This window comes from Terrapene carolina, unplaced genomic scaffold (assembly GCF_002925995.2).
Source record: "Terrapene carolina triunguis isolate 2854851 unplaced genomic scaffold, T_m_triunguis-2.0 Scaffold192, whole genome shotgun sequence".
NCBI lineage: Eukaryota > Metazoa > Chordata > Testudines > Emydidae > Terrapene > Terrapene triunguis.
The window spans coordinates 1,628,939-1,654,979 of record NW_020664543.1 but is presented as its reverse complement, the minus strand read 5'-3'; the positions used below and the strand labels follow the sequence as shown (position 1 = coordinate 1,654,979).

Sequence of the window (26,041 nt, the reverse complement as noted above, 5' to 3'; positions counted from 1 at the left end):
GGCACGTCCGGCCTTTCGGCAGCGGGGCCGTCATTCCCTCTCGGAGCGAAGGACCTGCTGCCGAATTGCCGCTGATCGCGATCGTGGCCTTTTTTTTTTTTTTTTGTGTGTGTGCTTGGGGCGGCAAAAACACTAGAGCCGGCCCTGCCAGCGCATCAAGCGTGTGCCTGGGGCGGCAAGCCGCGGGGGGCGGCCTGCCAGTCGCCATGAGGGTGGCAGTCAGGCTGCCTTCGGCGGCGTGCCTGCGGGAGGTCCGCCAGCCCCGGGGTTTCGGCGGCAATTCGGCGGCGGGTACGCCGAAGGTGCAGGACCGGCAGACCTCCCGCAGGCATGCCGCCGAATCCGTGTTACCAGCGGACCTCCCGCAGGCATGCCGCCAAAGGCTGCCTCACTGCCGTGCTTGGAGCGGCAAAATACATAGAGCCGCCCCTGACCCAGCTTGCTTGCAGCCCTCAGCACAGCTGTCCTTAGGTGTAGTTCAGAGGCTGCAGAAGCTAACTATGAAACTAACTTAGCTGCAAAATCAGAGGGTCTACACAAGCCTGGCAACGTTCACTCCGGCTCTGTTACACTTGTTCTGTAGGTATCATTGAGCTCTTCATAGGTCTGATTTTAATGAGTGTTTCTAGCCGGGGAAAATTCCAGAGTGTTTCTGTACCAGTGGAGATCGGCAGTGGAAATACGAGTTTCATAAAGTCTAAGGCCAGAAGGGATTATGAGCTCATCTAGTCTGACCTCCTGTATATCACAGGCCATTACATTGCACCTTGTTACCCCAGCATTGAGCTCAATAACTTGTATTTGGCTAAAGCGTCTTCCAGAAAGGCATCCAGTTTGGAGCTGAAATCATAGAGATGGAGAAGGCACCACGTCCCTAGAGTAGACTCGGCGGGTGGGTGTGTTTAACCACTGTGTCGTGTCTAACCCTGCTCGGAGGACCCCTGCCCAGAAACCAGTGAATGTGTTTCTAGTGTAATCAAGGCCGGTTTGCCTGGCAGGCGCAGAGGAATGCATGCACAGCACCGCAAGATGCCAGGTTTCCAGCCTGCTGCCTGCTTACCCCTCATTCACACATGCTCAGTTCCCAGGGGAAGGAATTCTGGTAAGTCCTTCCTGCTAATGAAGGGAATGTCCAGGACAGAGTTCTTAGAGAGACACTTCTTGCCTGGGGGAGGAGAGATGCGGGTGGGGAATGAGAGAAGGAATAAGAAGCGGCAATGAAGGTGTTTTGCCACTAGGTGTCAATGTTCCAACAAGAATCCGTCAGTAGCTGGTTTCTCCAACCCAGAGGTGCCTTGGAAAGCAGCTGGATAATGTGCCTTTGGAATGGCTTAACCTTAAACAGTGCCTGCCCCTGAACCCGAGAGACAGAGATGCAAGTACGTCCCCCACAGGGACAGGGGCGCCCTCTGGTTACCTGGAGAGCCCCAACAGTGGCATTGGAACATTTTAATAGTGGGGGGTGCTGAAAGCCAGCCCCCTTCCCCCTGTCTGCCCCCTCCCCCCGAGCAGGGGCCGGGAGCAGGGCCGTGTCTCCGGGAGGGGGGGACCCAGACAGGGGTAAGGGGGCTGAGTCTGGGGCCGCAGCTGGGGGTGGGTTTGGGGCCGGCAGCCAGGACCCGCGTAAAACCTGGGGGTCCTGCAGCACCCCTGCACCTCTAGTTCCCATGCCTATGAGCCGCAAGTGCCCAGAGCACTGTGCTGAATGCGAGAGGAGTCGGTCACCTGTCCCAGGATCGGAGTAACTGGACAGCATGGGCTGCATGACGCTCAGGGACCCGTCATGTGGCTCAGGGGTGATCCCCAGCAGGTTGCAGAGGAGGGCATAGATATTCACGCTCTCAAACGGCTCCACCTCCAGCCCCTTCCTGAAGGCTGGTCCCGCGGCCCGGAAGATGGTTTTCATATTCATAACTTCATTGTCAAAGCCATGCTCCCCCTTGTTAAACTGGACTTTGATTCTCTGCAGGGAAGAGAAGTCTCAGTGAGTACCCAAACCTACAAGCCCCTTAATTTTTACTTAATCTCCTGACACCCAGACCAGATTCTGGTGGAGGAAAAGCAGAAATGCTGCTAGAGTGTATCCACCCTTGGTTCTGGGTATCAGGCAGCCACCGTGTTCTGCCAGATCTAGGGTCCTTTTAGATTCATTCAGTGACAACGAGGGCCTGAGAGCTCCGGCTAGAACCTGTCTTAAAGAAGGTCGGTTCTGTGCAAGCTCCCATCATAAAGATCAGTACATCTGAATCCTGGCCTGGAGCTCATCCTCTGCTAGTCCTGCCTGCCTCTTCTCCCCCCCACCCCCGGCTCTGCCAGTCCACCTGAGTCCTGACCTGCAGCAACCCCCTGTCCCAAATTGTACCATGCTGGGTGCTGTGCTTTGCTTTGCTTTGCTGTGCGGGCGTTTAGGATTTCCCCAAGTGGGACTAGATTTGAAGGAGGTTTTTGTGTCTTGGCAGGAGCAACTTGATGATTTGGACCTTGGTCCCTTTTCCTTAAGGTAGGTCTACACTGCAAATGAAGGTGTAATTGTAGCACCGGTATGCATACCTGCATTAGCTTTAATCTAGCTAGTAGTGAAGTAACAATAGTAGTGAAGGCACTGTGGCACGGACTTCAGTGGGGGCTAGCCACCTGGGTATGTACTCAGGACCCTCAGCAGGGTTGTACTATGATAGCTGGATTAAAGCTAGTTCACCTCTGCCTACCCACCCGATAGCTACCCCTTACTTTGTGGTATACGTGAACCCTGAGTCTAGGCTCCCAAATCAGAAGGGATATCCCTGAGGAATGCTCTGTTCTAACCTTTGGGGTTGGACAGGGAGCAAAGACTCTGCTTTCTGACATGATGGGCAAGTTCATTGCACGACATCTGTGTTCCTCTTTCTGTTTTCAGGGAGGGGAGCATACCTGGAGCCACCAACAGGAGACAGATACAGCTGCGCAATAAGGAAAGAGGGTGAGAAAGGCAAGTCCAAGTTTAGACACTAGAATGTGTCTGCAGCTTACCCCATGGATCACATATCCGGGGTCACTGTACACCATCAGGGGAGTGAGCCTGGTGTTGTTTGCATAGTGGAATCTCTTGGGGAACTCTTCCTTCTTGTAGACATGGAGCTTCGGGTGGGCGTTTTTCAGGGCCTGGTACACCTGGTCTAGTTTATTTGCTTTTGGCACCAGTAGCCCATTTGGTCCATAATCCAAGAGTTCAAACTGGATGTCTTGGAAGGAGAAGTTCTGCACTGTGCGGAGGTGAATTTCATTCTCCTTTATGACCGTTTCCATCCCGTGGTCAGATGTGATGATCAGATTGAGTGTCGACTCCAGGCCGTTATCCTTGATGCTTCTCCTTAGGTAGCCGACAGCTCGATCCACCTGGCTGACCATGTTTTTCCTCTCTTGGGATTCAGGGCCATACTTGTGACCCGTGGAGTCTGGCTCCCCAAAGTAGAGAGTGACTAAGTCTAGATTGTCTTCCAGGAACCAGTTCATGACCATGTCAATGTTCTGCATCCACTCAGTTTCATTGCTGTAATTGTGGAGAAGGGACTCCACTTTCTTCACATTCACCTGCTCACCTTGGTAGGTTGCTTTTCCCCCAGGGAAGAAGACGGAGCCCGTCTTTAAGCCCTGTTAGCCAGAACGACATTTCAGGCCAGAAACTTCCCCCAGTTACTCACTTCAGTCTATCCAACCACCTGTGTATCCCTTCCTTCCCCCCAGCCACCCACCTCCCCTTGTGCCTCTCCTGTGTCTCTAGTAAGGTTCTCCTTATTTGCCATTTAGAAGAGTGATTAGTCTGAAACACACCCATCCCAACATTGCTCTGCACTGAGTTTTTCCCCACGGATGTTAGTAACACTACGCTGTAACTTGATAATCAGCGGCATATTCGTGTATCCCTTGGGTTCTCTGGCCCCTCTCCAGTAAAGCACTTCGGCATGTGTATAACCACTCAGCCACATGGCTGGAGTTGAACAAGGTATAAATAGTCGTACCTCTGCAAGGGCCGAGTGGGGGGATGGACTAGATGACCCCTTGTGGTCCCTTCTAGCCTGGTATGATTGTAGCAGTCTAAAAGGGCTCTTCTGAAGTAGAAAATATTTGAGCCCTGCCTTAGGTCTTGATCCAAAGTCCACTGAAGTCAGTGGGAATCTTTCCATGGACACAAGATCACATCCTAATGCTGCCACCCAAAAGTGGCTGGACAAGGCTCTGAGGAAATGAGGCCTGGCCTTTAAATAATATATTGCAGGCTTAAGGTGTAGTTTCCAATGTTCACAATCCAGCTGCAGCTTCTTGTACAAGATGTGGATAACCTGGAGAGCTGCATTAATGGGACTGAAATGTACCTCTTAAACTGATTGACTTTTCTGCTCTTTGTAACGGAATGATCACAGTTGTTGCAGCCGCTTTGTTGGGGTGGGAGGTGTGTGGTCTACCTGGCCTGGCAATGGCAGGGAGAGGTGTTAACATGGCTGTGACCGGTCACAGGTTGCCCTTTGCCTGCTGCACACAATTGCAGCCAGGAAATGTCAAATAAGGCTAATGAAGGGCTTAGGAATAGAGGGAGCAGGACAGAGGGGAATAAAGAAGGAGGGAATGACATTGCAGTATTAGAGGTGGAAACTAAACTTCAGCAGCTAAACGGGACCAAATCGGGCGGACCGGATGATCTTCATCCTAGAATATTGAAGGAAGTGGCGCAGGAAATTGCAAGCCCCTTAGCGATAATTTTTAATAAATCTGTAAACTCGGGGGAGGTACCGTTGGACTGGAAAATAGCTAATGTGGTTCCTATTTTCCAGAAGGGGAAAAAAAGTGACCCGGGTAATTACAGGCCTGTTAGTTTAACATCTGTAGTATGCAAGGTCTTGGAAAAAATTTTGAAGGAGAAAGTAGTTAAAGGCCTTGAGGTGAATGGCAATTGGGACAAATTACAACATGGGTTTACGAAAGGTAGATCGTGCCAAACCAACCTGATCTCCTTCTTTGAGAAAGTAACAGACCTTCTAGATAAAGGGAATGCGGTGGATCTAATATACCTCGATTTTAGTAAAGCGTTTGATACGGTTCCGCATGAGGAATTATTGGTTAAATTGGATAAGATGGGGATCGATAGGAAAATCCAGAGGTGGATAAGGAACTGGTTAAAGGGGAGACTGCAGCGGGTAGTACTGAAAGGAGAACTGTCAGGTTGGAGGGAGGTCACCAGTGGGGTTCCTCAAGGTTCGGTTTTGGGTCCGATTTTATTTAATCTATTTATTACTGACCTCGGAACCGAATGTAGGAGTGGGCTGATAAAGTTTGCGGATGACACAAAGTTGGGAGGTATTGCTAATTCGGAGAAGGATCGGGATATTCTGCAGGGAGACTTGGATGACCTTGTAAATTGGAGTAATAATAATAGGATGAGATTTAATAGAAGTGTAAGGTGATGCATTTAGGGATGACTAACAAGAATTTTAGTTATAAGCTGGGGACGCACCGGTTGGAAGTGACGGAGGAGGAGAAGGACCTTGGAGTCCTGGTTGATCGCAGGATGACTATGAGCCGGCAATGTGACGTGGCTGTTAAAAAAGCTAATGCGATCTTGGGATGCATTAGGCGAGGTATTTCTAATAGGGGCAAGGAGGTGCTGCTTCCGTTATACAAGGCGCTGGTGAGACCTCATTTGGAGTACTGTGTGCAGTTCTGGTCTCCTATGTTTAAAAAGGATGAACTCAAACTGGAACGGGTACAGAGAAGGGCCACTAGGATGATCCGAGGAATGGAAAACCTTTCCTATGAAAGGAGACTCGAGGAGCTGGGTTTGTTTAGCCTAACCAAAAGAAGGCTGAGGGGGGATATGATTGCTCTCTTTAAATATATCAAAGGGATAAATACCAGGGAGGGAGAGGAATTATTTCAGCTCAGTACTAATGTGGACACGAGAACGAATGGATATAAACTGGCCGTGGGGAAGTTTAGGCTTGAAATAAGACGAAGGTTTCTAACCGTCAGAGGGGTGAAATTTTGGAACAGCCTTCCGAGGGAAACGGTGGGGGCAAAAGACCTCTCTGGCTTCAAGATTAGGCTAGATAAGTTTATGGAGGGAATGGTTTAATGGGATAACGTGATAATAAAGTGCCATCGCTGGTAAAATGTGGGTCTGGCTAGAGAATCTTGCCTGTATGCTCGGGGTTCTACTGATCGCCATATTTGGGGTCGGGAAGGAATTTTCCTCCAGGGTAGATTGGCAGAGGCCCTGGAGGTTTTTCGCCTTCCTCCACAGCATTGGGCAGGGATCGCAAGCTGGAGGATTCTCTGCGACTTGAAGTCTTCAAATCACGATCTGGAGACTTCAATAGCTGAGTTAAGGGAAAGTGGGTGGGTCAGCTTTTGTGGCCTGCATCATGCGGGAGGTCAGACTAGATGACCATAATGGTCCCTTCTGACCTTTAAGTCTATGAGTCTATGAGTTTAAATCACGTCTTGGGTTTTATGTTGTTTGGGTATTTTTAAAATCAGGCTAAATTGTGAGTTTACCTGTTATGCAATAACCAGATGGGGCCCTGAGGGTGAAATGCAGTGGACCACCACAAGGTCTATGCACCAATTCAGGACCACTTAAGTCCCACTTGAGCCCTCAAATGGGATTTAAGTGGCCTCCTAGGGGCTCAAGTGGGACTGAAATGGTGCATAGGCCTCCTGGTTTTAAGTGGTGCATAGACTTTGTGCTGTCCCTCTGCCAATGGTGAATTTCACCCAGTCATGTGAGCATGTTTCAATGAAGCTGCAAAGGCACACGGTGATGTTAGTAAAGTTTGGAAAAGCTTTGTTTAGGTGAGTTACTTGGATAATTCAGATGTCCCCTTTGTTGTCTTATTCGATGGATGTCCCTCTACTTTCAACATTCTGGCTTTTTTAACCCACATTTACCATAGGATATTTGCAATGTGTTTAAAAAATACAACATCCATTGCTAAGTGGGGCTAAAAGCGTGGTGAGTAACATCAGGGATTCTGCCTTCCCTTCCTGAAATGTGGCTGCACTAGACCGCATGGAATCCCAAGAGAAAAAATGAGGTTCTCTCTTTGGATGTTGTTGCTGGTCATAGCACCAGGAATAACCATCTTCTGAAAATGGGGCAGCAGAGGGGTCACTGGAGTGAATGAAAATGTTACCGTCCAGGGGAATATTATACACGTGGTGGCAAAGCAAGGAGCACAATACTGGAGTGATGATTTCACTCATCTGGACTGGTGATGAAACTCAAACTTCTAGGGCCACATTTCCAAAGGGCTGCTGAACTGTGCTTGCAAGATGGCAGATATACCTGTCTGTATGCCACAGACCTGTGTGTGTGTGTGTGCGTGTGCAAATTGGGTGGAACTGGACAGTTCGACATCTTTCTCCCTGGTTGCACGTGCACAGATTTCTGAGTGTGCAAGCAGCCATGTTGGCACAGTTGCTGGGTGCATTTCTGGAGGCCTTTTCAAAAGATGGGCACTAACATTCAGGAGCTGTGAAGTTCTCAAGGGTTCTAAGTAACAGTTTGGAGTCTCCCACTCCCTTGTGGGTCAGTGAGTGTGTGTGTGGATGGTCTGATGGATGGTGCACAGGACTGAGTCTGGAGTCCTGGGTTCTAGTCCTGGCTCTGTCACTGATTCACTGGGGGCCCCTGTTCCCAAGCTGAAGACTGGGGATAATGCTTCCCTCCCTGCAGGGGGCTGTCTGAGGAATGCCTCTGAGCCCCGTGCAGGGAAGGTGCGAGGGAAGGACAAAGTGCTGCTGGTTATTCTCGTGAATGCCAGGAAGGACCGTGAGCCTGAGAAGGAGGCTGCAGCCACCTACCTGTCTCTGGGCTGTGATCCAGATAGGCAGGCTGCCGTTGTCCCACCACTCGGAGACCCCCTGTGTGTGGTAATAGGGTAACTTCTGGCCGGTGCTGGTGTTGTACCACATGTTGTGAACCACGCCGTGATTCTCTATGTACTTCCCTGCCAGGAGAGAGACGGGGGAGGTGGGGGTGGAGGCAGGTTCAGGGTAATGGCACCTGTATTGGCCTCCACCAGGGACACCCACTTAAAGGTTTCCATCTCCCAGCTGGTGGAGACCCGAATCGCTTTCCCTCCTGACTGGGGTTTTTAAGGCTGTGCAATCTCCTGCCTTACCCTGCGATATTCCCAGCAAGCCAGACTGCCTAGCAGCCAGCGCCTGCACTTGGCTGTCTCGCCAAAGGCTATGAAGTGTATTACCAGCAGCTGCGAGTTAGCCACAGCTCTAAGCAAGCACATTTATTCCCATGGCGAAAGCATTACAGAGAACATATTAAACCCAATAAAAGAACCTACCTGCATGCTAAAAAGCTTACCAGAGGTCACCCCAAGTCCAACCCTGGCTCTGGTAGGTGTCAGTCCTTCCAAACCCACAGCTGGCTTTTCCCCAGGTCACCAGTCTATCTCTGTTTCAGACTCAGAACCAGAACAGCCGCCTGGGCAGTTCAGCCATTTCTTGATACAACTCAGTGCTTTGATCTCTGGAAACAGGTGCTTAGCAGACACAGCCCTCTCCTCAGGGTGGCGCTCCAAAAGGCAGGGTTTTGCATAACCAGAGGTGGGGAATTTGTATTGATCTCCCCCAGGGATCCACTTACCCTGTATTGTCCCCAAAGTCCTGTCTGATCTGGCCCATTTTCAATAGAGTCTTTGGCACTGCCATACCTCACGTCACATCTCTCCACCCTGAGAGGTTACATATAATCCCAGCCCACAACTATACATACATGTTGCTTTTAATGCAATGGACCCCAAAGATACCGATACTTAGTTCAAGAAGGTTTTTCAGGAATATTGCAGGAAATTGGCACATCTGGCACAGGTGGGAGGTGGGTTCACATAGGAGGCTGCAGATGAGCAATTGGTCAATGCCAGGCTGATACCCCACCCCCTTCTTTCTCTCTCTCTGTCCTCCCACCCCCCAGCCTAGTGATTCGCCAACATGAAAGCAAACCTCACGAGGAGCAGAGGGTAGGCAGAGATATGCAGAGGGAGCGTCTCACAGGGAATTCCTCCCAGACCCCTCTGCCCTGCTCCAGACCCAGAAGGACGAGCACAGGGCACTGGGCCCACTGCCCTCCCCACCCACCACATAGCAAACAGCAGCAGCGGGTGGAGCCTTCGGAGCCTCCTGCCATCACCACTCTCAACCCCGCAGCTTGGTTAGCATTTGCCGTACTGCTGTTGGGTTTAGTCCCCTTCGTCCTACCTCCTGGCACTGCTCCCCTTGGCTGCCCAGCGTCCCCCTCCTCCTCCCTCAGGTTCCCTCGCTCTTTACCACTCCGCTCTCCTGCTGCGATAGTTCAGTCCTCTCCCTGACCTCGGCTCTGAGCGCAGCCAACAAAAAAACTACAACTAAGTGTTTGCGATGAAAATAAAGCAAACCTATGGGAGATGGGAGTAACAAGCCCCATGCTTCCAGCAGGCAGGTCCTTTGCTTGGTCCCTTCCCCTTCCTTCAGCTGGCTTGGTCTTGGACTGGAAGGCCTTGGCAGCACGGGTCAGGTCTCCTGGTACGTTTTGTACAGTCTCCATCCCAATGGGGGCCTTTGGGGGTTTCTGCAATCAGATGCCCCCCAGTGCACTGAAATGGCCACCGAACTGATGGGATTGGGCAGCTACCTTGCCTTTAAGTGCAGCGAACTCCATCTTCAGTGCCCACCCAAGAGGCCAGCAAAGAAACGTCTGGTGAGTGCAGTTAGCCCCTTTGCTGAAGGCTGAACGAATGGGCAGTGGCAGCCTTGGGGCTGCTGTGAAGTGGGTGCGGAGGTCACAGCAGGGGTGTCATTAGTGCAAGTTGGGCTGTGTCCTAAGTGCATGAGAAGGACAAAACAGAGGAACCCTTCTATGCTGGGGGGTTTGATCATGTCCCTCTCTGGCCCCTCCCCCCAGCCTGCTCCCATCTCTGCCTGAGGGGATTTACAGCGCTTACCAGTCACCAGGGTGAAGTGGCATGGGCTGGTCATGGTGACGAAGGCAGGAGTCATGTAACGTGCCTTGACCCCATCTCTCGCCATGGCATCCAGATTGGGGGTCTCCACATCCTGGTCGTAGTTCCACCGAAAGCCATCGAAGGAGACCAGCAGGACTTTGTTGCGGTTGCCTCTGTCCTGCAGAGGGGCACAGGCTCCTAGCGAGAGAACAGCAAGCACCAGCCCCAAGGAGGTAAACATCTTCCTGCCCCTGCGCGGAGAGAATAAAACAAATCCCACAGAACCAATGCTAATAAGGAGACGCAGGGAGCTAAGTTCACGGCCCTATCTTATCCTGCAATTGTTGGGCTGCGTTCCTGGTGTTATCAGATGTCACCGGTGTGGTGCTCTGCTCTGTTCAATGTTGATAACAGTCAGCTGTGTGTGTGTGTTCCCTCTGTGTGCTGCCCCGGCTCTGCGCAGATCGTGGCCCCGAGAGAACCCCCAATGACCACAGACTCCGATAAGGTACGAAGGCACCCGGCCTGGTTTATTGTCGAACAAAGCACAGTAATAGTTTCTGTTCTGGTGCCATCCTGGCACATGTTCATCCTATTAGTACTTGATACCTTTTAGCTATGTGTATACGTGCAATTAGCAGCCTTCTTCTTGCCAACTTCTGGGAGCAGGGCCTGCCTCTGGCTCACAGCTTAACTTTGCTTTATGTTAGCAAAGTCTTGACCAGGGGTCTCAAACACGCGGCCCGCAGGGCTATTTTCTGCGGCCCGCGAGCCCCTTGCAGCCCCCCCCGCCCTCCCCCAGCCTTTACATAGAGCCCCCAGCAGCTCCCACTGTCCGGGAATGGGGAACCACGGCCAATGGGAGCTGCTGGGGGCGCTGCCTCAAGCAACAGCAACACACAGCCCCTCCGCCCCCCCTTCCCCACGTTCCAGCCTCTTCCCAGAGCGGCGCAGGGGCAGGGCAGGGCAGGCAGGCAGGGAGCCTGCCCTGCCCCCGGTATGCGCCAGGCCAGATCCTGCCCCCCGAACCTCTCCTGCAGCCGAACCCCCTGCCCTGAGCCCCCTGCCGCACCCCGCACCCCTCCTGCATCCCAACCCACTGCCCTGAGCCTCCTGTCGCACCCCACACTCCTCTTGCACCCCAACCCCCTGCCCTGATACCCCTGCTGCACCCCTCTTGCACCCCAACCCCCTGCCCTGAGCCCCCTGCACCCTACCCCTTGCTGTACCCCTCACCCCTCCTGCACCCCACACCCCAACTCCCTGCCCTGAGCCCCCGCCACACCCCACACCCCTCCTGCCCCCCCGGGGGCAGGGAGGGGGCAGAGTTGGGGTGGGGTTTTGGGGGAAGGGGTTGGAATGGGGACAAGGAAGGGGTGGGAAGAGGCAAGGCAGGGCAGGGGCGGAGTGGAGGCGGGGCCGAGGGCGGTGGTGGGGAGGTGTCAGTAATGCAGCCCTCGGGCCAATGCACTAGTCCTCATGTGGCCCTCGTGGTCATTTGAGTTTGAGACCCCTGGTCTTGACCATTCCTTTAGTTCAGGCCTCAGGCCTCATACCGGGCCTCTGATACAAGGGCTTATGTTTCAGGGCCTCATCTTACTACACCTGACTCCGGCTAGAACTTCCTGCTGCATCGAATCGTTTTCCAGCTGCTTGGGTTTGACTTATTGAAGAAAACTGGATGATCTGGGGACCTTTCCCCAGCAAACCCCCAGGGGCTCTCCTTCGCCTCCAGTGTATTTGGTTAATTGAACGCGAGGGCTTGTTAAGGTGGCTCAAGGCTGCCTTGCAGCAGGCAGCTGGATGATGAGCGAGCTTCCTCTGCACTGCTCGGCTCAGGCACCTTCCTCCCAACCAGCAGCCCCCACTGCTCCAGGCTGACCCCCCCCACTGCTGCTTGGCTCCCCGCGCTCTGTCCAGGGGGAAGTGTTGCTTGCAGTCCATGTGATGGGGTTGTGACAGTCTATAGCAGACTGGCAGGGTGTGCCTGAAACACGCCCCCTCCTAGCTAGCAAATGGCGATGCTGCAGGGAAAATGAAAGTGGCTCATCACCACAGCCAGATGCAAGGGAGATGGGAGTCACCTGTGTGGAGGAGCCGGGTGTGCCGGGTTGTCACCCCTGGGATGCAGTCTGGGGGCTGTGGGAACCACAGCGCCCCTCTCCAACACACAGCTGGGTTGGGGACACAGCCAGCCTCACCCGGGCCCCGTTATCACCCAACAGGACAGCAGCTGGCAACACTCACTCAAACTGGGCTACCTGAGTGCCAACAGCAGACCCCTGCCAGTTTCCCAGCTCCCCAGGCACCCCCCCCCCTTGAGCATAAATCCAAAATTATACCATCTTGCACTGCACAGGGATCTGTACAGTGTAAGCTCGTTAATATGTCTGCTCCCCTCCCTCAATGTGGAGAGGAATATGCACAATACGCTTGGGTTAAACCAAGCTGAGATTTTCCCCAGGCACTTCAGTCAAAGTCACACTGGTTTAAATTAAAACATAAACAAGTTTGTTAACTATAAAAAGAGAGATTTTAAGTGATTATAAGTGATAGCAAACAGATCAAAGCAGATTGCCTAGTAAATAAACAAAACCGCAAACTAAGCCTAAGATACTAGAAAGATAGGATATGAATTAGCAAATCCTCACCTGGCTGATGATACAAGCAGGCTGGCAGATTCTCAAGGCACAAGCTGCATTTGCTTTGCAGTTTGGGATCCCCTCCCCCATTCCAAGTCTTTTTCTTTCCGAGCTTCTCTCAGGTGTTGAGTTGTGGGGGAGTGAAGAACCACAGAGGATGTCACTCCCCCAGTGATGTCACTTATATAGCGTTAGCATATGGTGGGAACCCTTTGTTCCAAAAACAGTTCCCAGCCCAGTTGGTGGAAAAATACAGGTACCCAAAATGGAGCCCAGAGTCCTGTGGGCTGGTCACATGCCCCTGCAGAGGCAGAGCAGCCATTACTTACCGGCCGAAAGGTCCACAAGAAGCCTAAGCTACTTCACAGCCCATTGTCTTTGTTGATGAGCCATTAGCACTGTCTGGCTTCTTCGTTGTATCTGAACAGCTGGTTGGGGGTGTTTTCCAGAGTAAGCCCATCTGAAACACAGATCCATAGTCAATTCTCATAACTTCAGATACAAAAATGATACATGCCTGTAGCTAGGATATTCATATTCGGCAAATCATAACTTTTCCAATGACACCTCACATGACTCATCTTGTACAAAATGCATCATAATTATGCCATCATCATATCATAATAATATTAGTAGGATGAATATGGGGTGTAGTGTCACGCCGGGGTCTGAGACAGCCAGGTCCTGAGCGAAGGAGTGGAGGAGCCAGACTTGGTGCATTGCAGCCGTTGTTGCTCTGGTGGGTACCAAGTTCCTGCATGGCCAGGAGGGCCTGGCTGTGAGTGTCTGCACTATAACTGGGGACAGTCGAGCGTGGCTGGAAGGGGCTCATCAGGCTGGAGCTGAGATAAACCAACAGGGAAGAGGAAGCTGTTCTGACCAGGGCAGTCTGCCAGCCCGTGCGCTTTCCCACACCTGACCCCGAGGCTGTGGTGCCGCATAGCTTTTAAAGGCACTTTTTCTCTCTCTTTGTGGGCTGTCCATCCACCCTCACCACATGGGGTGATCAGTGACTCACAAACACCAGAAGATGCAGAGTTTGGATTCCAACAGACCCCTTAATACTTCCCCTTGGAGCTATACACTGGTGAAGAGAAGGTCTTTCGCCCCAGGGACCCTGCAGTGCCATGGGCCCCGTACGTGGGCCCTAAATATCACATCCAGGATTAACTTAATTGTATCCATGTCCCGCTTTTAAAGACAAACTTTCCCTCTGGTCCAGTGTCTTGGTTCTGAAGAGGCCAGGTCTGGGCCCCTCATCCCAGCTCCCCATGTGCACAGCTCAATAGCTCCCTATCTTATGTGCAAAGAGGGACCACGTCATCCTGTCTTGAAATACCCCTGCCTCGGAGCAGGAAGCATGCACTGAGCCCTGCTCTAATATGATGAGAAATCATCTCCCAGGGCACATGTCTCATGGGACCCTTAAAACTAGGCGGCACATAGCAGTGGCCAATGTGCTGCGGGCAGCAATCCTGCTGCTGCCCTGAGGAGAGGAGTGGGGCTGGATGACCTCAGGGGTCTTTTCCATCTCTTATTCCTATGATCTTCAAACTCCCCTGGCCCCCCCGCCCTCCCCATTTCAGGATCTAGTTCAACACTGTCCCCTTGTTTTTGAACTATCCATGGCCTCGCCCAAGCCACTTCTCCTCTCTCTGCTTCCTCTGTTCATCAAGCACTGGCTGTTCTCCGTCTCGCCACACAGTCCTCGCTGCCAGTGCAAGAGCTTTCTCCTCAGCAGGTCCTGGCATCTGGGGCAACCTGCTGCTAACCAGCCACCTAACTTTACATCCCAGTTGAGAGTGTCATTCTCTCTCCTGCATCGCCTTCAGCTTTCTCTCCCTCCGCTATTTGTTTCACTTGCAAAGCATCCTGGAGACATGCAGTGTGTCTGAAACACACTGCTCGATGTCACGTGGTATTGCACGACCCGGTTCAGGAAAGACCTGCTGGCTGTCCATGCACCAAGCCCAGCAGAGCTGCAGCATGCCTGAGAATGGACCCTGGGAGAGACTGATGTGGACAGACTTGCTTTGCACCAAAGGGGGAAATCCTGACCTGGGAATTAAACCACGATAGAGCCCTGGGAGCCTGTGCTGCTCCCCACTGTTGCGGGAGATGATGGAACCGTGGTGGTGTGAGCCTCGCTTCTGTTTGTCACTGCCCCCCTGGAAACACCGCAGCATGGCTTCGGTTGTCTTTAGCATCATCATGGGAATGCATCAACCAGCACAGCCTCTGAGCCTCCTCCCCGTTCCACCGCTGATGGTCATCGAGGGGATGAGCCACCTTGCAAGTGCTAATCCCTGACTACAATCTTCAGCACTACTGAGCTTTATGATATCAAACCTCCACTTGATCAATTGCATTGCATTTTATTACTACTTTGGAGCATTATTGTTGTTGCTGACTCACTTTGCAGCAAACCGGGGATTAATGTTTTAACGGGATTATATAAAGTGGGTTTAACATCGTGCAGTGTCCCTGGGGAGTTATCGACCTTTGTGTGTTTACCCCATCCCGCCTCGTTCATTGGGTTCAGGTTCCTCCTGATTGCTTCACTTCCTGGCTGCTGAGTCTGGCTTTTCAGTTGCAGGGTAAAAGCAATTTGTCATGGCTTTCTGATTCCATGGTAGGTTCTGGGTCCCGTGCTCTTCCCTTTGGTTTTCTCCCCCATTGGTGAGTTATCAGCTCTCAGTCGGTTGAGTCTCTTCTCCATACCAGCGAGGTTCAGCTCTATGGCTCCTAGCCCCCTTGCTGACACCAAGTATTCTATGAGATCATGTGTGGTAGATATTGTATAACTAATGGACCAGCGTGAAACATGACTCAAACTCAGGGGCTTCCATTAACCCATGTGTTTATGATGCCTCCCTCCCTTCCCCTTACATTTCCTCAGTTGCCTCCTGTACTGATGGAGTGACACCTCTGAGACCTTCCCAGCCATGGTCTGTCCTTTCTAGCCCACAGTGATCTCATTGTCTTGTTTTGCAGACACCATCTAGTCTGCAGCTGCCAGGTCTCTCTTCAAACTCTAATATGGATACGTCCCTTGTATCCTGAAAGGACTCAGTGTCAGGACAATAGGTGAACATATGCTATCTACCGTAGGGTTTGATATGGCCACCATCACCCTACAATCAGAGCACCTCACTACTTAGCATTTGGAAGCAAAACCAGCTGGGTCTGAACATATTCATGTGTCGGGGGCTGCTGGCTGCTGGCCCCCTGGGTTTCTTAGGTTGGCCATCTCCCAATACCAAAAGAAAGGGGAAGACCCCACAGAAATCGGGCTCTTGAGACGGACAGGGCCCAGGGCCAATGGGGAGAGGCCATCGCTCCAGGTTAGCCCTATTGACAGGGCAGGCAGGTGGATGAGGGAGCCAGGAGCCCAGGGCAGAGCTAAGGGCAGAGCAGAATCCAGAGTCAGAGGGCCTGGAGCTGGAGCCGGAGCAGCACAGACCAGCTGCACCAACAGGGAGCCAGGGCGGAGCCGCAGGGGGAGCTGCAGGGCCAGAGCTGGGGTAGCAGCTGCCAGCCGTGCTGCACAGAACACCGGAGCTGCGGAGCTGTGACTGGGAGACCGAGGAGGCCCTGGGCAGAGGGCCCAGCATAGGGAGATGTCGCCAGACAAGAGGGCCTGGAAGGCCAGACTCGGAGCGGGGGGAACGTGACCCTCATGGGAAGCCAATGCTGGGGAGAAGGGTCCTGCCACCAACCGCCTCAGGGCGTGTGGCCACTGTCAGAGCAGGGGTCTGTTTTTGGAATACAAATAAAGGGTTTTCTTTTTGTTAAGAAAGTGTATTGCTGTCACTGCAGCACATCTTTTACAGTGTGTGCTTTGAATAATAAAGATAAACCGAAGGGAAAGCACAAAGGGCAAGGTGTGTCCAAACAGCTTCTCAGCTCTGTACATCAGTCAGCAGTGGAAATGTCCAGTTCCCCCTCCATTCCACTGCCAAGGCATCCGAAATCCCCTGCCCCCCAGTTCCTGGCGTGATGGGACCGTACCTCAGTGACTGGCACCAGTGCTCTACAACACCATTCATAGCTCGCCCCCTGCTGCGGGTCTCTGCAAGCCGGTAATATGGGAACACGCAGTTCTGCTGCCTGGTGCATCCTGCTCCGGCTGTGATCGGTGCACGTTCCGAGTGAACGGATGGGTTCAGCAGGCCATTACGGTCATGTAGGTCAATGAATGAGCAAACGGCTCACCTCTGGCTTCTCATCCTCTTGCTCTGGCATTAGCTCCACCAGGTGCCTTGGGTGGGTCAGAAAACACCACTGAAATGTCCACCAGCATCTCATGGAAGCTCTGCCCATTTCCTGAAAGAGGAGCCGAGCCCAAGCAAGAGACGTTCTTCAGTGGTGACTCCTCCATGCTGCTGGCTCCAGTTGCTGGGCGCATGCCGACCAAAACAATGGCTTGGAAAGAAATGTTGGTGGCTGCGAAAACTTCCCGTGATGTGGGAGGTGGACAGTTAACTTTTCCCACCCTGTCCCTGGACCAAAGGGCCAGAGAAGCCCCATTTCAGGAGCCTGTTAGGTAGTCTGGAATATGGTTGGTTGGACATAGTCTGCGTACTGCAGTGTGGATGCTGGAGCACCGGGGTGGGGCCTGGGCTCAAAAATTCCTAACTTAGGGTCACCAATGAGTGCAGATGCTCAAGCCCTGCGCTTTCAAACCCAGGGTGCATGGACTCAAGTCCCACGAAGCCTGGGCTTACATTGTGGTGCAGACAGGCCCTCGGACAGTTTGTAAGTCGTTTTAATGACGCTTCCCTGTTCCTGGTCTCCCCCCCTCAGCCACCAGAGATTTCGTGCTGTTCTTGCCTGTGAGCAACCAGGAGTCTGGGTGGTACTAACAGCTTACTGGGGCTCACCCGTTACCGGGCAATATCGCTTATCAGGCTGAGAAGGAAGCCAAAATATTTGCAGTGCTATTGCGTGACTGAGTCAATGGGCACCTGGGGAAAGTCCTAATCCCTTATCTTGGGGATTACAGCAAGCAGGGAAGGAGTGAGCCGGGACCTCGGCCTTGGTGGGCTAGGGAGCATCTGATAATGGATGTTTCTAAAAAGCTTATTCAGAGATTCACTATCTGGGGAGCTTCAGGCCCAGATAAAGAACGCTACCTTTGGCCCACTCTACATGGGGCAAAGTCACAGATGTCTGATTAATAAGGCTGGTGGGCAGAATTAACTCCGATTTATCTTGGCTAATCTTAAAGCCTGCAGGCCCAGATTGTGGGTGTATTAGGTTTATGGAGGCCTCAGGGCCCATCCTCCCCCTGGCATGCCCCACCCTGTCCCACTGTGGATAGCAGGTCCTCCTCCCTGCTAGCACCAATCTGGTGTCAGCTGCCTGAAAGGGGTGGGGGAGGGAGGATCTGTGCACTAACTCCATCCCCCTCCCAGCCATGGTCAATATTTAGTTCTAAAGTAATCCGAGAAGGAAGTCAGTGTGGAGGGAAGCTAAGACCTCTGGGAGTGAGCATATGCCTCTGAAGCATCGGGCATCAGCTGCAGGATAGCCGACTAGATGGGCCATTGAAGTGATCCAGTACAGTAGGAAGGCAGCATGGTTGAAGAGGGGCTGGACATCAGGAGACCTGGGGCCTAGTCCAAATGCTGTCCCTGACGTGCCGAGTGACCCTGGACAAATCACTTCCCTCTCACCCCTTTGTCTATTGTGACGGCAAGCCCTTCAGGGTGGGGCCTGCCTCTGGGTCTGTGTTTGTACAGCACCCAGCACCACGGGACCCGGGCGAGGTACAACTGTCGAATGAATCATAACAATAACGATGGGCAAGCAGGGGCCTATCAGGACCCCCTTGTCCGAAAGGTGCCTTTGCTCTCGCGCTCAGGCCGAGCCGTTTCCAGACACTTACAGAGAGTTCAGTGACTCTTGGGGCAGGCACGGGCCTGACTTCTTCCCAGCCCAGAGGTTCCTTTTGGTTTTTATGTTCCGCCTGTGCGATAGCCAGGAAGTTAAACCCCACAGTGGGGCCGGCTAAGCAGGTTTGCTTCTGAGCGAGGGCTGGGCCGGGGCAGGCTGCTGTCTCCCCTCACAAGGTACCAGCATTTCCCGGGGCAGAGAAACCCCTGCTGGACTAAGCTCGGCACTTACCCCAGGCTTGCTGAGGAATGGGGGTGTCAGAGGAAGCCCGTTTATTCCAATGTGCTCTCAGTCAGGTACAGTTTGGGGGCACGTTTCCTTTACTGAAAAAGGACATTCAATGCAGACAAATATAGTGATGCAATGTGAAGGTGCTAATTGAAGTACTCAAGAGATGGGAAACTCGAAATTGTGTGTTGTGGGTGGCAGGCCCTTATTTCCCAGTCTCTGCTCTGACTGACAGCCCATGAAATACATGTGCTGAACGGCCCTCTCATTCCTCCCACCGTGGATCCCCGGACGTAAGATTTGCCCCATTTATTCCAATGTGGGGTTAGCCGCTGCTGTGAAACCTGAGTGCTTTGTTAGAGGACAGAAACGGGCTGCATGTGCCCTGCCCCATAGTTTGCATGGCCCTAATGCTGCATTAATACTTAGCCCTGCCATGAGTGCAGGAGACTGGAGTAGACGACCTCTTGAGCTCCCTTCCAGCCCTATGAGTCTATGATTAATGTATCTCATTCTTTGCCTTTAGGAAGATAAAACTGAATGCAGCTGAGAAGTAGTTGGGTCAAGAGCAATGACTAACAGCAAATGGTGTCGCCTGACAAAGGGACAGTAAATACAAAGGTTCCTCCTCTGTCCCTGGGTGAGTTCAGGATGGCGTCCTATGTCTCCAGAGCCTAGTACACCCCTCTTCGAAAGGACTCAAGCAATGGGGCTTCTCTTGGGAGAAGGATCCACAGTGGGACAAACCTCAGCATTAGGGATTATTTACCTATTTGCCAAGTCTCCCTAGGGCTACCCTAAGAAATCTCCTCCCCTCCCTTGGCTTCACCATGGAGTAATAATACCGGGGCAGAATAACCGTACTGTGCCACCCAGGGCTTCTCAGGACCCGCCAGGCCAGACATGCTGGCACCAGACACCCTCACAAGGGTGGTTCTAAAGGGAACTAACTGGCTGTTCCCTTCCAGTTCCCCCCACTTTATCATCCAGAATCACTTGATTCCATGGAGTCTGCCCTAGCAGACAAAGAGGTGGAGCTGCCCAGCTCAGCAGAGAGAGGGGGAGAGATGTCGGGGAAGTGCGGGAAGAGAAGGTGAATGGGAGAGGGAAAAGGAGAATGAAATGAGGGAGGGCGGAAGAGTGAGTGGGACCAAAGGAAACAGAGAGGGAGAGATGCCCCACTCTGCTCCCAAACATGTTTGCATGAATCCCGTCTCTTTCATCAACCAGCTGCAGCTTGGACATGACGGGCAAACATCCGCAGTGCTCCTCTCGGCTCCTGCCACGTAATTAAGCCCAAGAGCACCACGGGTTTGGATCAGCTTGTGAATGTGAGTGACATTTAAATATCTCCAGCCCTGGAACTACACAGACTCAAGCCCTAAACCTGCTTCATGTAGCTCAGAACAGCCTGAGCTGAGCACCGCTGCCCTCCGCTGCCCCGCAGCACCTCCCGCTGGGCTGGTTTGGGTGGGTGCAGGCATGGCCAATGCTGGGATTCCTCCTCCTGGTGCAGGGTGGGGAGTTGGGTGCAGCTGATAGGAGCAGGGCGGAGCTAGTGTGAATTGGGTGGAGCTGGTGGAAGCTGGGCGGAGCCAGTGGGAGCTGGGTCGAATGGACTGTCTGGAAGTTGCCCTTTGACATCAAACTTGAGCATGAAGATTGTACAGAATTTAAGTTTTGAAACTCGAATGACAAGGCCGAACAGACTCTCCTGCCCCAGAAGCCCAGGGGCTTGTGGTCTGGCAGAATGCAGGGAGGACAGGAAGCTGGAGGATGAGAGCAGCAAATCCTGCCGCTTGATGCTTGTCCGGGAGGCAGAGGTGAACTTGAACCCACAGTGTGTGCTGAGCCCGGCTGGAGGGAACTCTTATTAGAAGAGGCTGTTCTCAGGTGAAACACACGCCCCATTCTGCTCACAGCCACTGCTGCCCAGGGACGCTTGTCACTGCTCTGTGCACGGTCAGGCTGCTTGTCTTCCCAGGGGAGGCCAAGGAATTGGGATGCAATTAAAGTAACTGCAGATGATGAGCTCAAGAGCAGAGCAGAGCAGAGACCGTGCATGTCATGAAAAAGCGGGAGCAGCCCCAGACCCTGAGACTTGATGGGGGAGAGAGCAAGCCAAGCAGCCTTGCGGAGGTTTGGAGAGGCAGGAAAATCCCGGAAGAGGCAGGGCTTGGAGGCCTTTCCGCACCGGAGTCCCCGGCTGAAATACACAGGGACCAAGAGCTCCAGTAAGCCCAGCAGAAATGCCAGGAGAGGACCAGGCCGCATTTCAGAGAGCTTTTGTTCAGCTTTGTCCCAGTCAGCCACGGGAGCCATGGACTCGACTGCTGGCACCTGCAGGACAGTGTACAGGCACGGATGCTGCAGCTCACTGGCTGAAGCTGATCCTGGAAGGCAGGGGGTTGTGCCTTACCCCCCACAAAATGTATCGTGGGCATTTGCAGAGTCCCAGGGGGAGCCAAGTTGCTTTCCTGGCAAACGCTGAGCCTGTTTGCCATCTCCTGCCCCTCGTCCCGTCTAGAGACCAGGGCAAGGATGGGGAACCCTGACATGTGCAAGAAATTGGGCACTTGTGAAAGGTTTGGACTGGACAGGTCTGCCCCTCAAACCCCCCCAAAGTGAGGCACAAATGGCTAAGGACAGTCAGTGCACAAAAACAAACCCAGGGGCCTGATTCGCCATTGACTGGCAAGCTGTCAGCATCGTGGACACCTGTGCAAAGCGGGCGTGCCCTAGGGCCCCATTAGAACGGGGTGTTTCACCCCCCCACACACACACTTTGCACTGGGGTAAATGATCACATGAGGCGCAGAGCAAGGGAGAACTGAGCCCGACAGGACGCAGTCGCTGTGCCCCAGCCTGGCCACCAGATGACACTGTTCAGCTACAGATCAGGCAGGCAGCCTGACTCCACGGCTGGTGGGAGGGGGCCAGTCTGAGCATGGTTTGCCCTTCCAGGGGGGTGCCTGTTCGTGGCCCCTGTGGGGCTGAAGCCCAGCCTAGACTGGAGTCATCCAGAGACAGTGAAGCAAAAGGACTTGCTCTGGGGAGATCCCAGGTCCTTGAGGTGCTCCTCCAGCCCCAGATTTCGCCAGCAGCCTGTGCTACAGGACTGGTATTTCAGCCGGGTTCGCTAGTGATACATCCCTGGGGTCAATGGAGGGCCCTGAATTTTCAGGACCCTTCCTTTTCACAGGGCCTTTTTTCTTCCCCATGTGGCTGCTTGAGAAATCATCCATGAGGTGGTTGATTTCCAATCTGCGGTCTCCTCTCCGTCCCCGGGGCATTAGCATGGGCTGGCTCTGCACCTGGGCGAGGCGTGGAGGGCAGGTGTGTCATCTGGGTGTGGAAGTAGCGGGGTGCCTGGGTGAGGCCTGGGTGGAGCGGCTGCGTTGTTCTGCTAGTGAGACCTGCTGGTCTGACTTAAGCCAGGGCCAGCGCTGGAACAGGAAAGAGGAGGGAAGTTGTAACACACTGAGAACAACTCCCCAGAGCAACACGGCGTGGGCTGGAGGCAAGTCTATGTCTTTGGTGAGCAGTATACGGGGCGGATGCACCAGTGCGTGTTGAGGGAGGGCACGGCCATTTCGGGAGGTGGGAGACCATCCCCACCCAAAGGGACGGTCTGTTGCTGCACATTCTGCTACAGCCAAGAGGGCTCAGTGGTGGATCCAGCTCCTGGCACAGCATTATGAGCATGGCTGCCCTTAGGAGCAGGATAATTGTTTGGGTCAGAAAAGGTCCCTCGCCCCCCGCATCTGGCCCCTTCCCGCCACGCTTCTGACACCTGTACCTGCCTCCCTTCTCCTCCTCCTTGCTCCCCTCCCCTGCCTCTTTCCCCTCCCACCCCAGCATAATCCCTCTCCCCCTCGCTCACATTCTGAGGTGCTCTCCCCTTTCGCCCCCTGACCCACGTGCTCCCCTCCCCAGCTCAGAGCGCTGCTCTGGAAGGAAAATCAACCCCAGCAAAGCATCCAGTGTCCCCCACATGTAAGGATGGATGCTCAGTTCGTTGGGCCAGGGCCTATGTCTCCCCCATGTTTGCACAACATGGGGAGGATTGCACGGCTTCACCCTCATAGGTCCTGGCCAGGCGCCTCCTCCTCAGGCACTGACCTCCTTTCCATTCAGATTGGGCCTCCTCACCGCCTGTCCCTTCCAGGGTCCCACAGCTCTGCAGGAGCCAGGCCGCAGATCCCCTGTCTGGTCTGGGGCACCCCAGCCCTTCCTACAGCTCTGCTTGTGGGTTTGTTCTGGAGCATCTTGTCTGACTGGACTGGGTGCAAACGGGGCGCTTTCCCTTGCCCTGGAGGAATGGGGGGCTGAAGCCAAATGGGGGGAGGAGGTGGGTGAGTGTGTCAGCAAGTTTCATCCTCTCCAGACAAAACCAACAGATCATGTCCCTCCAAGGTCAGTGCGAGGGCTTGTCAGTCCAATAGCCGTAATATGTGCTGTGTCTCCCCGCCACCCCAAGCAGCCACTGCACAGTGCACTGGACATGGGGCCAGTAGCTTCCTTTTCACCACTTGCACACGAGCCCTTTCACACTTGACACCATGCACGCCACCTTCCCATGTGCCTCACCTCCCTTCAACTCCCTGGCATGCATCATTCAAAAGCCAGAACATTATTGGGCATAAAATATTTACTGAACTGTGCTTTTTGCAAATATTCCCCTCCAGTCTTTTCCCTTCTGTTGGGAGCAGACACTGCTCTGCCTGTGATCTCAAATGGCTTCTCTTGAATAATACAACCGGGAACATTCGAAGACCCAGTAGCCATTCCCCTTCTCCTGACATACCCATAAATATAACAGTGTCACCAACCCATTACAGCTACACTAGAGCCACTGTGGCATGAGTGGCCATTAACACTAGTCCAGGCTGGTAGCCAGCCACCTGGCAATTCTGAAAGGGACAGGTAGGACCCCTAGACATGCCTGAATGGCTCCATTGTTTCAGGCTTTCAGAAATGGGACTGTTATATAAATACACGAGGCAGTGCTAGAAATAACAAGGGAGTTGATCTTTCTAGTTATTAATTTTTTTCCTTCCTAAAGAGGCAGCTGCAGCCTAGTGGATGGAGTGCAGGGCTGGGAGCTCCAGTCCTGACTGCACGGGACTTGGGGCCAGCTGCTCAGGCAAAAATCCTCAGAGGTGGCCTCTAATTTGAGATGCCGCACACATTTTCTGGGAGCCCGACTTGAGCCACCGAGGGCCATATTCTCAGACACACTGAGCAAGCACAGCTCCAGCTGGAGTCAACGGCTTGGCATGTGCTCAACCCCTCCTAAAAACAGGCCCAAGGTGTCTGTCTGGGCACCCAAACGACACCCAAAATTAGAGGCCAGTTTTGAAAACTGTGGGCCTTAACCTGTGTGTGTGTGTGCACATGCGTGTGTGCAGTATGCATCACTCTTCCCAGTGCTGGCTTGCAGGAGTTCTGTGTGAATGACTGGTTCTTCCCACACAGGTTGTGTGTCTGTGTCTGAGTTAGTGGTTCTTCTCACTGGGGTTGCACATGTGGCCAGTATCCGCCCTGCACATTTCCCTTTGAGGCGATCCCATTCCCCACACGGATTGGCTTGGGCTGAGAGCAATTCTCTCGCGATTGGGATGTGGTATTTGTCTGCACGCTGTCCTGACCCCGCCTTTCCCTGCACTCTCTTCATGACTGGCTGCCCTGCCCTGCAGTATTTCCCAGCAGACCCCCCTTGTCTCCCATGACCTTTGGAGAAACAGAGAAATGCCGACAAAACTTTGCCAAGAGCAAAGGGATGTAAGTGTGGAGCGCCCCGGCTGAGGCCCTGCTTTCAGGCGCTCCTCTCTCTTTGCAGGGCCTGCTCTGTCCGTGGTGCTGAACTGGCCAGGGGTAATCCCATCCCTGCCAGCCTCACAGCCCTGCCGCAGACATGCCAAACCTGCGGAAAAAACACAGAAATTGGGCTTGGTTTGGGCTTAATTGGCTTGTGAGTTGCTTGTTGGCTAGTTTTTGGCTTGTGGCTTGTTGCTTGTTTTTTTATCAGCTCCCGGCAAGCGGGGGCAAACAGGGGCAAGGGGGGAGAGAGTCGGGGTGCACAGCAGGCCCACCACAGTCCCAGACTGCGTGCCGGGGGGATCTAGTCACATTGAGTGTTGAGGTTCTTAGGGATTGGCTTGTTCTGGCCTTGTTTTGAAATGGGATTAGCTTGATTTTTGGCTTACTGTGAAAGTCGGGTGCTTATTTACCGCGTGAAAGTTGGCAACTGTGCCCTGTGGTCCCCCCAAAATCACACTCCTCTCTAAATGACCACAGACTTAATGAACCTAAAAGAGAACCTATGCAGTGCAGCCTGCAGGCCCCAGTGATGCATCCATGACCTTTAGAATGCAGACGAGCTCCGTCCCCTTGTGCGATTTCTCCTCGGTGAGTCAGAGCCTTCGATAAAGTCTAAATGTGTTTGAATGGCATGTGCGGTCACTCCCTATTGATTTGTCCGTCTCTATCAATGTGTGCCCAGAGTCATAATCCGTGATAATCCCCACTGTGGAAGGGGGAGACGGGTCAGTGGAGGGCAGAGGGATCAGCCTTTCCATAGACCACAGGGGGACATTCATGTTTGGAAAGGATTGCTCCTCTCTGCAGTTCTGTCCAAACTTTCTGCAGGACGCCTGGACTTTCCCCCCTTCCTGGAGTCTCTGGAAAGGAGTCAGATCTGCTCAGAGAGCGAGAGAGAGAGAGCTGCAAACTGCACCAAAGAGAAATGCAAATAGAAAACCTCTGCAGTTAAAAATGATGCCATGTTCCCCTACTAATCCTGATGTGATCTCTGCAGCCAGGGTCGTCTTCCTTGTAGGAGGATGTGATCTGAAATGGAAACTGCGAATGGGGAACAGCAGCTGGAGTTGTTCCTGCCTTGATGGAACTTGGCCCATAGGACTGTAAATCTAATATATTAAGTATCTACAGAAATATCCCCTTGGTAACAAACAATGTCACTATGAGAGGGGGTTGTCTAGGAAGGAGAACAGCTTGGAAAGCAATCATAAGGAAAACCCATTGCTTCTATTTATAAACTAGATTCATTCAAATGAGACCCATCTAGGCTCTTTTCTGCTTGAGGAGGTCCAGGCAAACTCAAGAGTTGTCAAACAGGCGAGATGAGTGGTCTGTCTAGTGTCCTATCATAGCTCTTGCAATGGTCAATGCTGAAAACTATAGAGGGAAGGTAAAAGACCCTCCCTCATCTATCTATCTATCTATCTATCTATCTACCCCATCCACCCCCGCTATCTATCTATCTATCTATCTATCTAT

The 26,041-nt window shown here is 53.0% G+C and overlaps 1 protein-coding gene across 1 annotated transcript in view; it reads right to left on the bottom strand.

Moving 5' to 3' along the window:
- ENPP7 (ectonucleotide pyrophosphatase/phosphodiesterase 7) overlaps positions 1-26,041 on the bottom strand; it is an 81,590-nt gene that overhangs the window by 1,638 nt on the left and 53,911 nt on the right. The window contains exons 2-5 of the mRNA XM_024205960.3: positions 9,972-10,222; positions 7,837-7,982; positions 3,010-3,630; positions 1,726-1,963 (exon numbers count right to left, since the gene is read on the bottom strand). Of these exons, the coding sequence (XP_024061728.3) occupies positions 1,726-1,963; positions 3,010-3,630; positions 7,837-7,982; positions 9,972-10,222 (1,256 nt within the window). The remainder of the gene's footprint in view (positions 1-1,725; positions 1,964-3,009; positions 3,631-7,836; positions 7,983-9,971; positions 10,223-26,041) is intronic.